The following is a 13720-nucleotide window of genomic DNA, read 5'->3' on the forward strand; positions in this document are numbered from 1 at the left end:
ATTGTATGCGCTTCGGCGACTTGTCGGTTCGCGCGAGTGGAGGGTCTCGAATGGCGCTTATGTGTAATCACCGGGAGTGCAATGTTAACAAGTAGTCCAGCTGACTCTGACAAAATGGTAGGGTACTCGCGTTGTCCTACGGGAGGTGATAAATTTTTATATACATAATTGAAGCGCCTCCGCTGACGGGGTACGATGAGTACTGATAACCATGATCAAACGAAGCCCTGCGTCAGCAAACCATCCGCAAGAATCGAGCTTAATGCCGACGAAAGTGCGTTCGACGGCAGGCGAATTAAAAAGGAACGAACTGACGTTTCGCTTGAAAATGGTGATGGTAGCATCAGTACTGGCATTAATGATACCAATAAGCAAATACAGTCGAGTCAGCGACCGGCTGCCGGCAGATTTTCAAACGGCTTCCACGACGACGACCTACTTCAAGATATCATCGCGGCCAAGTTCACGGCCCTGGCAAATCATAGCACAACCACTAAGTACGACAAAATTCGGCTCATGATCGAAGATAGCATCAGGTTAATTCAATTGTTCTTTCTCTTTCCTTTTTTCATTTTTTCCTTTTTTTCACTCTTCTGTTCCTTTGCTTTTTTATTCTTTCATTTATTTTTCTTTTAATAAGTTTTAAAAATTTTTGTAATTTTATAATTTGTATTTGTGAAAAATTAATAATAATAATAAATTTTATATTAAAACAAAATATTGTAAAAATTTAAATTATTAGATTTTTGATATGTATAATATATTGTTTTTTAACTAATTCGATTATTTTGCAATTTAGAGAGTTATATTCAATTTAATTTATATATATTTATATAATTATATATATTTTTTATTAATGATTTATTTATTAGCAATTGTAAAATTAAAGTTATTTAATATATATTGTATCAAAACATATTTTTCTCAAAATATATGCTATGAAAACTATTTTTTTTATTTTTCCTTATTTATGATTAAAAGTTATTTTAAATATTTTTTTGAATAATGTAAAATATTATTATTTATGCATATATATAATTTAAATTATATATATACACAATATTTTACTTAAATTTATTGTTATCCATATTTAAAAATAAAAATTATATATATTTTATCATAAAATATATAAATAAAATTTTATTTCAAATGATGATATAAAATGGAATTTTCCTTTTTAAGTAAAATGTATTTTTTTATTTTTATTTATTCCAAGATATTAAAATTAAAAATTAATTTAAATAATTATTTAATTAATTATTTAATTAATTAAATAATGTTTAATTATATTTATTTTATTCTTGGAAAATTTATAATATTATGATTAAATAAAATATTTTACATATAATAATTTTTATATAAATCAAGTATCAATTAGAAAAGAATATTATGTGTATCTTATGTTAATATAAGAAAACATTTTTCTTTTAAATCATTCTTCTTTTAATGCACATTTATATTATATAAATATTTTTGTAGAATTATTAAAATAATTATAATTTGATATTTTATTATTTATGAAATTTAATATTTTTTTTATGAAATTTAATAATAAATTTAATTTAAATTTATATTTAAAATAATTATATTAAAATATAGAATGATACTGAAATGATATTATGGAATTGTCAATACTTCAAAATTTAATTATGATATATAAATATTAGAATATTGAAATATTAGAATATTATTTTTTTCTAATTTATCTTAATTTATTTAATAGTAGAAAAAGAAAAATTTTTTGCATGTTTTTAGTAGAAAGTTAGAAAAAACATTTTTCTAATTTTTAGAATTACTAATGATCCTTCATTTTAATGACATCTATATCTTAAGCATTTAATTATTAAAATAAATAATAGATTATTTTTTGTTTAATTATATTAAAAATATAATAATATTTTGATTCAATTATTAACATGTTTTTTTAACAAATTGATATTAAAAAATCATCTGAAAAAACATTTTATAAATAATTATATTTAAAATATATTGAATAATTGATGTATTATATCTGAATCACTAAAACTTAAAAAAAGTCACAAATGTACAAATAACAAAAAAATTAAGTGGAAGATGTTCATTTTGTCCTAAAAAAAAAAAAAGAAAAAAAGATATATATTTTAAGTAGAAAAAATATTTTTATAAAGCATCAAATTGCTATTTATTCTAATTATATAATTGAAAATAGTTAAAAAATAGTTAATAAATTAAAAAATATCAAAAACATTTATATAAAATAAATTATATTTTTAATATAATAATAATAGTAAATGAAATAATCAAAAACATTATAAAAGATATATTATAAGAAAATTATTAAAATATTTTATATTTTGGTATTTTTTCTTTACATGAAAATAAAATATTATAATTATCATTTTCTTAAAGAAAATGAAAAATTTAAATCTTTAAATATTCAATAATATTTAAAATATTTATATTTTATTTTAGATTACTTATAATCCTTATAATATATATATAATAACTTATAATATATATATATATATATGTGTATTCCAAAATAGTGTAATTTCAGAATTAATAATATATGAAATAAAAATGACATTCTTTGTATAAATTTAAAAAATTGATTAGTATATTTAAATTAAATAAATAATTTAATAAAAGTAAAATTTAAATTATAGATTGAGAATTCCTTATAACATTATTATTAACTACTTCTAAACAGTATTTTTATTATATCCTTATAAAATAAAATTTTTATATATAAATATAATAATAAATAAGGATATTATATATTTTTTATTTTATATATATGCAATAACTATATCATATTATATCATATTATATTATACTATACTAAATTTAATTTGAATTATTTTTAAATATTTATAATTTTTTTCATATTGTAGAAATTTATGTTATATATTATTGTTTCAATGAATGTATATTTGACTAAATATTAATATTAAATCATTCATTATAATAGTTTTATTGTCTTTTAGTGATGAATCAAAAACACGTATTCAAGAAATCTTTTCACAAATTGAACAATTGAAAATAGAAGAAAAATTATTGTTGTACCTGAAGCTTCCATTATCATTGACTAATACTGGAGGAACTATTGATCCTTTGAGACAACCATTAAATCCATTAGGGAATCGTTATGAAATTCATCAAACTATCATGTGGATTAAAACACATTTGGAAGAAGATCCAGATGTTTCTTTACCAAAACAAGAAGTTTATGATGAATATAAGTAAGTTATTTAAATTCAATATATTTTAAATATTATTCTATAAATTTCAGAATTATTAAATTAAAGATAATATCTTGAATATTTCATAAAATATTTAATTCTGAAAATCTATTTTGTTTTTAATTTATTTATAGTATGTATTGTATGCGAAATTCTATGAAACCTCTATCAACTGCTGATTTTGGCAAAGTTATGAAACAAGTATATCCAAGAGTTCGACCACGTCGACTAGGCACACGTGGAAATTCACGTTATTGTTATGCTGGAATGCGCAAAAGAGTTAAATTGGATTCTCCAACATTGCCTAATATATCTGGCACTCAAACTGTAAGATATATAAAGATATATAGAATATGAAATTATTTAAAAAATTATATATTAATATATATAATTATATAATTTCATAGATATTTCTAAAAATAATATAATTTAAAACTAATTTAAAATATTAGAATGTAAACTAATATCTATGAATTCTTTATGTTAAAACATTTATTAAAATAATGTTACTAATTTTTTTCTTGATTAAATGCTTATTAATATATTTCAACACATAATATCTTTAGAATAAATTGAAAATTAATTTAATTAAAAATAAATTTTTTATTTTAATTTATTATAATATATAATGTAAAATTATAAGATTATTTTAATTTGTAAGCAATACCACCATAAAATATTATTATATTATAAGATAGTTATTACTTTAATGTTATCATGAACATCTTTCTTTTAATTTTTTGAAAAATTTTTTTATAATATAAATTTTTTTCTATTTTATGCTATTGAACTAATATATTTTATATATTTTGTTATATCAAAATAGCTAATTCATGAGAAATAGAAAAATTAAAATAAAAATTAAAATCGAAGTTTATATAAAATTTATATAAAATTTATATAAAATTTTGCAATTTATTATTAGTTGCATACAATCTGTAGAATTTAATTAGTGATTTAATATATATATATATATATATATATATATATATATATATATATATATATATATATATTTGATAGAATTAATTCTAATTTAAAATTTTTTATTTCAAAATTTCTTAGGGTGATGAAGTAGATGAAAATATTACTGAAGAAATGTTGGGAGCTGCATCTACATTGATCAGAGAATGGGCAGAAAGTCTCTTAGGTTTGAAATTTCCAACTTTGAGTGCCTTAGCGCGTCATCTTGTTGATAATGTGTATGTTGATACTCAATCTCTATCTGCTATATGCATATTATGTGCTTCAGGAAATTCTAATGCATCAACAAATAAAGGTTTGATGATTACCACATTTTACAAGAATATTTTTACTGAATATATATTAGAAATTATTTTATATGTTCAGAGTCAAATACAGATATACGTGCAACACCTATAAGTGGAAAGTCTGGAAAGCTTAGAGAAGCACAATTACAGTTGCAACGAAAACTACAACAGCGAGAACATATAAGGGATCAAAAACACTGTCATCTTGATGCTATTATACAGGTATAAAATATTTTTTAAATGAATTGAGAAAATATAATATTAGTAGCATAGAAGATACTTGGAGAGTTGATTCTAGAAGCCAAAATAGAATGTGCATGCAAAAATATGGATAAATAATAACTGAAATAATTTTAATTGACATTTATAAAATATAAACAATTTTAAATTTATTTTAAGTGAAGGAGAATATTAAATCGCCTATAATGCTTATATTGCTTAATTATTTGCAGAATTCCTCAATAAAAAATTTATAATAAAATTTATAACGACAAAAAGCATTCTAAATACACATAATTTTTGAATACATTTATTATAAAATAAAAATAATATAATGCATGTTATATCGCATATGATTATGAACAATTTTTTTTAATAATGTTTTAAAAATATTTTTTATATAAAGCAATATTAATGTAATTTATATTTCTTTATAACAAATGTATTCTTTATAATGTTCTTTATAACAAATGTTTCTTTATAAAAAATGTATTGTAATTTATTAATTTAAAAAAAGCTTATATAAATTGTGGTGCATATAGTTATTTAAAATAATTATTATTTTATAATATCAAATTACATAAGATGCACCATAGATTGTATAAGATAAATTTTTTTTCACTAAATTACATTGATATTTTATATAATAAAAAAGTGTTTTTAAAATAATAGATGTTAAAAAATTTTTTTTTGATAATATATGATATAACATGCATTACATTATATTTATATTTTGTTATAAAAAATTTTATCTTTAAAATGTTCTGAATTTGTTGCGTTATAAATTTTTCATTGAGAGAATCTTTTAACCAAAACAGTTACTATCTAAGTTTTGCCATTTAAGTTCATTTAAGACAAACCTGAAGTTATTTATAATTTAATAAATAAGTTTTTAAAATAAATTCTAACTGATATTTTTGTATATAAATTTTTGTATTTTGTTTGGATTTCTATCTTCAAGTCTCACATATTCATTTTCATTTCATATTTTGTACATATAATAAATATATTAAATGAAAGAAATGAATATTTTGTAAATTTTTCAGAATCAGAATAAAGAGAAGACTGTTGATAATAAAACAGGGACAAATAAAGGAAATAAAAAAACTAAATTCAATCAGTCATCTCAAGGTACAAATGTATCAAGTGGGCAAAATACATTAAATAAAATGAGTTCATCTGCTGTAATAAATAATCGGCAGAAGAAAATTCTTAAAGCTAGTAGTCAGCCATGTAACATCTCCCTGGAATCCAACTGTGATAATATAGTGGTACAATCAATTGAAGAAATACAGAATAATAGCAACCCTAGTGTAGTAATGACCAACTGCGTAAATAAACAGAGAGATATCAAATCTAAAAATTCCAGAAAGCGTGCCAATGTATTGAGTCAACCATCAGAAACAAGTCCTGAGAAACAAACAAAACTTACAGAACAGCAGATACAAGAGAATGTAGAGCATTCCAATATGTTGTTGCCTAAACTTACATCTATACAACGTCCCAGGAAGATTTCAGTGATACTAGCTGGTAATCTGAAGCCTACCAAGTGTAAAACAAATGAAGTTAATAATCAATCTATTAAAAACTGTGATAATGAATCAACATGTTCCAAAAGTTGCATAAAATTAAATGGTTGTCGTACTAGTTTTGAGTCTAGTTCAAGTGCAACAGAGGAATCTACAGTTTTAACTAAAGATCAAATTCGATTATTGCAAGAAAACTCAAATCTTGCAGATAAAACTGAAAAACTTGGCTCTATTGATTCGGATGCTTTAGATGATTATTTGAATGGAGGTAACAACTCTCAAGAACAAGAGGAGGAATTATTACAGTATTTTCAACAAAGCAATTCATCGAGTTCAGATGTGGAAGCAAATACCATTACTATTGATGAACAAATATCAAGATCTGATAAAGTTTCTCAATTAAGATTAATATTACAACAGAATTTAAAAGGAGGAACTGTACATGCACCTGATGTATTACCTACTACTATCATTAGACAGAATGTTGAAAAACGTGAAATTACTCAAAAACATAACTTAATATTACCAACTTTATTAAACCATTCGAATCAAAATAATACCAGACGTAGAGTTAGTTTTGAAACGAATGTTATAGAACATGTCCAAGATTCGAATACTATTACTAATACAGTTCCACAAAGTCCAAATACACGTCGTCGAATATTTAATTTTACACCAATATCACCGGGCCCACATTCTCCTATTAATGGTCGCGCTTCCAAATCTAACTCTGCAAATGCCAGTCCATTTGTTTCACCACGAAATACACCTGTGCCACGTTCGAGAAGTAATTTGCAAGCAAATAGTTCTAGAGCTCGTGTTCATAAATCTTTATCACGTTCAATATCTTGCAGTATGCCTTATACTAGTAAAAACGATACTTTTGTTGTTCCTACAAGTGGTCCAGAATTAGTTAGACAAGCATCATCTACACCACAATTACCGTTAATTTCTACTAAATCATCGGAAGTGCAAGTTGATAGTAATTCAACTCAAATTTCAGTTACAAAAAGAGAAGGACAAGGATCACAATGTACTGCATTTTTATCTTCTGATTTAGCACCTCAAAAGCAATTACTTATTAATTATCCAAGTCAAGAAAATTTGCAAGAAATTAAAAATGTTTATCAAAAAAACCAACCTGATCAAGAAATTAGTGAATTATTTCATAATAATAAACAATTTACTAATGAACTTTATAGATCACAATCAGTTCCATTACATAGAATGGTTAATCCTGCATTGATGTCACCTATTTCAACACAACATTGCTTATCGTCTTTTCAAAGTCAAAGTTTTAATCCATCTACAAACAGTTCTATAGCACCTACACCGGTACCTAGTGAATTCAATGATTTTGGATCAATAGGGCAATCAGAAGGACCTTCAACATATTTACTTGATGATGTTGATCCAAATTTTATATCGGATGATCAAAATTTTTTAATGAGTGATAAAGAAATTACACCTGAAAACATAACAAATATATTAAATATTTTAGATGAAGAAGGAACTCAGAGTTTGCAAATTATACCAGAGCAACCTACAGAAGAAGGATTAATGGAAAATAATTCAATAGTGCTGGATGCTTTACCAAATTCCAACTTAAACTTATCAGAAGAAGATATGTTAGATCCATCAAATGTACTTGATATTCCAGTAGGTGGAGCTTTACAGAAAATAATACAGTCACGCTCCTACCCTAATACACCATTACCTGTGCCAGTATCAACATATACACCATCTTATACAGAAGATAGTAATGGATCAAGATCATATCCTTCCACACCATTACATACTGTTCAATCACAAGAAACGTATCAGGAAACTAATGAACCTATGCTTTCAAGTCCTACTTTGAACTCTTTAAATTTGCACAATGAAACTGCTAATGAGTCTACTTCTAACAGTTTGTGTAGGAATGTTGTGGATTTGCTTGAAGCTAATTTTCTTGGAGAAACTGATACTGAAACAAATGATTTAGATACACTTGGTAATTTTGATGGATTACAAGATGTTGATTCATTGACGCCTTTGTTTAATGAAGTGACAGAGCCTAATCGTTGAAATATGCAAAATAAATACATGAATTATACAAAAATAATTCATGAATTTTTTGTGATTTTGTATAGTGATCTATCTAAAAATGATCTATCAAAAGTTGAAAAAATAATTTTTAAATTGTATGCATGACAACATTCTATAATGATAATAATACTTTGTATAAATATTCCATTTCAATATGCAAAGCATTATAGTGGCAATATAATTAATTAATTAAAAAAATCTCAGTTTTTGTGGTAATATCAAATAATTTATATCACAGTGATTATATAAAGTTAACATAAAGTTAAATCAATTTTTGTTAAAATAAATATTTTATTTTGTTTATATTTATTAAATATGAATTTGTCATTTGTAACTATTTATCAAGATATTTAAATTTTTATTACCTATATAATATATAATAAGAAAAATATTATCAGAATTAATTTATCTTTTTAATTGCAGTATTGTACAAACATAATAATAAAAGCAACGTATTGGAAAATTCATATAAAAAAAATAATTTTTAAAAAAGTTGACTACAAAATTATATGTAATTTTAATCTAGTTATCACTACTATTTATAATTTAAAATGAAGAATTATATTCTTAGATTTATATTGTTTATTTTTTTGAAGTAAAAAAAAGTCACTGTGATGCAAACATAAATTTCTCAACATTATATATTTTGGATTTGCCACTAGTGAAATTAAAAAGTGTAAATGTCTTCTTCAGTGAAGTTTTAGATATCTTTGGTGGAACATTAAGTTTACAAGTGTAAAAAATATGACAAAGAAATTGCTCAAATGGAGCGATTGTCGCTGTGAAGTATTTGAGATTCGAATAAGTGGAAGTTGATTTTATATAAATACTTTATATTCGTCGTTTCGAAACGTTTGTTTCTAAGTCATTTAAGAACGCGTTATTGCGACTTTGTTATTCAAGCGTTTCTAAGAAATATTTACGATCACCTGCTGGACATTGGTGAGCTTCTTTTTACATAACAATCGGTATTGAACCCAGTATGTAATATGCTCTTTTTGACTAGAAAAGAATTAGAAGATTGTCAAAGAGCAAATATGTAAATTTGTAAATGTTTTATTTTATCTTATATTTGTACGTATATATTTGTCAAATTTATATTTAATTGATGAAACATCACATTTTAGATCAGAAGTATTCAAACTTCATAATATCATGTTATTCATTTTTTCATATTTTTTCTTTTCTTATTATATATTCTATGTTTTTAGATTTTATTATTAATATATCTATTAAACTGAATATTATCATAAGCTTTTTTTAAATATGATTTCAAATTGTTATATTTAATATTAGTTGGATCTTTCAAAAATTAATTAAAATTCATACAATTTGGTAATTGAAGTTTGAGCACTTTTGTTTTAAACAAAAAATAAAATGAAAAAAAACTTCAAAAAATATAACATTGCGTATTTATGATATGTACTGGATTCTACATCGATAATAGTGCTAAATAATTATTGCAATGGCGGGTCTTCCTGGTATGTCGTTTTGTTCGTCAATGAAATCCGAATTACCATAAATACACCGCCAATTTATATTTTTCTATGGCGCTCTTAATCAAGAATTTTATGAATTGGATAGTTATTTAATCAATTTTTATTCCTAACACATCGTGGTTACTTAGCTTTTAAAGCAGAAAAAGATAGATCAGTCGTAAAAAATCCATGTGAAAATGGATATGGTACGGTCGATCACAATTAAATGAATTTTATCACTTAAAATTATTTTTCATGTCGAAGTTTTAAATGGTGCGCTTCATGTCGTAAAGTATTAGATTTTTATAAAAATATTGGGTAAATGTTATTTACTCGCAAATGATCACGAATGCACGGCATTTGCAAGAATTCTATATTATCATTCTATAAAAAAATTATATGGCGTTACGAATATATTAACACCATGTAAAATATTATGTAGTATGATTTTTGTGAAATCTTGTTCTTTGAAAGTTACTATTACATGACATGTTAATAACATAAACCAAATCTTATCTTTTCATTAATCTTTAACTTGTTAATAATTAATAATTTACCCATTATTGTGACAATAAAAAAGGAAAAAAGAAAATAAATTAAAAATAATGATTTATTTATAATTTATATTTTTTATTTAAAATATAAACATAGTTTATATGTTTTTATTTTGTTAATTTTTCATTAATAATATTGTAAGTTCAAATTATATTTCGAATATTCGTTTTTGGTTTATGTTATTACCATGTTATTAAGGCACTACATTGCTAATACCGGTTTTTAATCGCCATTTCATGAACCGTAACTAATTATATGTGGGAATCTAGATAATGTTATTCATAATGTTAATCAAGAATTTGAAATGTAATCTGCACGTTTCTATTAACCTTTTGAAGTATTCATCGATCTAAGACAATGATCAGATAGTTTGAAAAGCAACTTTTTAAAATATCTACGAAAATTTTTTCAATGAAAGTAATCTCTCGGCATATCATAACATTTTTAAATAACAATTAATAATAAATTAAGAATAGAAAATCAAAAAAAATTTTTTGAATATTATTGAAAAAACATAAAGCATTGTAAAGAATAGTGCGCCAACATAATAAATTTATTTTTATATCTGGATTCAAATTATTCAAATGTGGAATAAGATCACAGATAAAAAAATAAAAAAAAATACTTCAAAGAGTTAATAAATATTTCTGATAATTACATCACACATTTATAAGCAACAAGAAAACAGTTTCCCACGCAACCTGAAATACAGTGAGAGTAACACATTCTTTCTATGAAATGAGTTACAACGTAGTTTCAAATATTTTAAACTATTAAAAACTATTAAAACAACTAATAAGACGGTAATCATACTGTAAGGCGAGTTGTGAATTGTACAAATATAAAAAGAAACATTCGTCGAACCAAGTAGTTATTTGACACTAGCAATTAACTAAATGGACGAAGAGAAAAGAGGACTCGACCTATTAATTGTGAAATGTGAAATGAAAAAAAAAAAAATGATGAAAGAAAAATTAATGAAAAATATAAATCGAGCAAGTATAGAAAGTTATTAAACATAAATAAATAACTTTCATTACCTTGACCAAATGATCGAAGATCTTGGAAATTTCTATAATAGTACAGCTATTTATACTCGTAAGTAAAAGAGAATATGTACTATGATATTACTTGTTGTTGTAACGCACAAAGATTTTAAGTAGGAATTATTCGATATTATCGTGTAATCAGGGTTGTCTGTGCTGTTTGACTTACGATATGAATTCATCTAGATGCAAATATCGATATATTTATGAAAAAAAGAGAAACATTTTTACAAAATAATTATAATGTGCAATAATTGTACTCTTTATTTGTCAAAAAAGGAAGAAAAGAGAAAAGAAAAAAAAATTATAAAATTATCGATTCAAATTAACAATACAAGAAATTGTCAAAATTGATACTAGTATCTAGAAATCTGTAACATAACAGCACCGATTTATAAAAAAGAAAAAAAAATAAAACAACGGAAACAAATTATATTGAAACATATATACATTCATATTTACAAGAACAGTCAATAGATATAGTTATATTTAAATAATAATAATGATCTTGTCTATATAAAACATTTAAATACTATGTTATTTCAATAAAAAAACGAATATACGTTAATGAGACAAGATTATTTAAATGGGCATAGTATAACTAAATCTAACTTTGCACTGTATTTTTTCCTCCATCGAAAATTAATAATTAAAATTAATTAAATTTTTTTTTAGGATATTTATATTTTTTTTAAATAATTTTTTATTTATATATATTCCACCATGTATAATTCAATAATATAACAAAAATTTTATGTAATTATTTTTTTATGTTGTTTAATATTTTTTTTCTCGAATTGAACTATAAATTTCGACGGAGAAAAAATGGAGTACAAATAAATAATTATTCGGATATAACAATATTGCATGGGGTAGAACAGTTTTATAGATCAGTAAAATATTATATGTCGTAATTGTAGAATGCAATAATTTATCAATTATAATTAGGAATACGTAGAATGAAATAATTTTCATAAAACAAGATCCATCGATCATAAGTTAACACGAAGATATTTTTCTCTTTTTAATTTTTAAAATATGATTCAAATTAATTTAATTCGAGTTTTCTATTCTTTAACGTCATCATGAATGAATATTATCCTATACAATCAAGTGAAAAATACATGAAATATATTTGCACGGAAAAACCAAAAGAAAATATGAATAAAATTAATATTGTTTTTCGCAGATTGATTTTATTAATAATTTAAAAGAGAAAAAAAACTCGCCTTGCTTATTTTCCGTCAAATATATTTATAATATACGTAATCTTGCCACATTAAACGATCTGCGTTTTGTTTCTTGTCAAAGATTTTGTATTACTTTCAACACTGAAAAAAATAGACCTGGCGATACTATACGGCTTTACTGCCGTTTTGAGGCTTATTGATCTTCGAAGGATCGTTTTTTTTGATTCTTCAAGATCCTTTTGCTTCGTTATTGAAAAAAAAAAAAAAAAAAAAGAAAAAAATAAAAATTTCTCTACCTATTTTGTATGGTCGAATGTCAGGTAGACTAAACCAAGCAATAGGAAAACGGTATTCCCATTGCATGTGCTAGTGTCACTGGCAATTTATTTTGCTTTGTAAATAAAAATTCTTTTTTAGTAAAAAAAAAAAGTGCAAAAAAAATCATTAAAAAGAAACATAACAAATGCAGTTCCCTTTATTCCTTATAAAATAATGATAAATTTCCATTATTTTTTCGCAGAAATTTTCTTTTTTAAGTAATATTTTGTATCGTAGAATTATTTTATTTTAAATTGGATATTAAATTTAATTCTTGTGAAGTATTTATTTTAAAAAATTTTTTTAAAGTTTAAATCAATTTTTATTTGTTTTACAGTAAAAATAATATTTTTATAAAAAAAACTATTTTTAAAATATGTATCATATAAACATTTTTAATAATATTTGAAATTATTTTTGTTCAATTAATATTATGTATTTCTATTATATTATATATGTCAGTAATTGTAATTTTTGTGTTTTAAAAAAATTAATTACTGAAAAATTTATATTAATATGAACAAATTTTTACTATTTTATTTTAGGCATTTTTACATTAAAATAAAATTATACATCTCAATATTTGATTCATTTTCTATTTCGTTCATTATGAAATAATAGTCTTTGAATTTATATTTCATTACTGGTTTTTTAATGTTTAGGATGTTTTTAATATATATAGGATGAACAAAATAATTTGATCGTGGATTGTTTATAAAATATCTTGTTATTAATTAATATTAAAAAACATTTCAAACGGAAGTTGAAAGGAGCGTATATTTTGATATTTTTTGATTTATTAGTT

General features: G+C 22.9%; 1 protein-coding gene across 1 annotated transcript; it reads left to right on the forward strand.

Moving 5' to 3' along the window:
* The first annotated feature begins 195 nt into the window (after nucleotides 1-195).
* On the forward strand, nucleotides 196-13038 carry LOC108000109 (DNA-binding protein RFX7). The gene is made up of 6 exons (XM_062081579.1): nucleotides 196-536; nucleotides 2967-3221; nucleotides 3356-3548; nucleotides 4287-4500; nucleotides 4572-4714; nucleotides 5758-13038. Exons 1-6 carry the CDS (start codon nucleotides 196-198, stop codon nucleotides 8305-8307), a joined length of 3696 nt encoding a protein of 1231 aa, XP_061937563.1. The 3' UTR covers nucleotides 8308-13038.
* Nucleotides 13039-13720: the final 682 nt, after the last annotated feature.

Source organism: Apis cerana, linkage group LG11, assembly GCF_029169275.1.
Source record: "Apis cerana isolate GH-2021 linkage group LG11, AcerK_1.0, whole genome shotgun sequence".
NCBI classification, from domain to species: Eukaryota; Metazoa; Arthropoda; class Insecta; order Hymenoptera; family Apidae; genus Apis; species Apis cerana.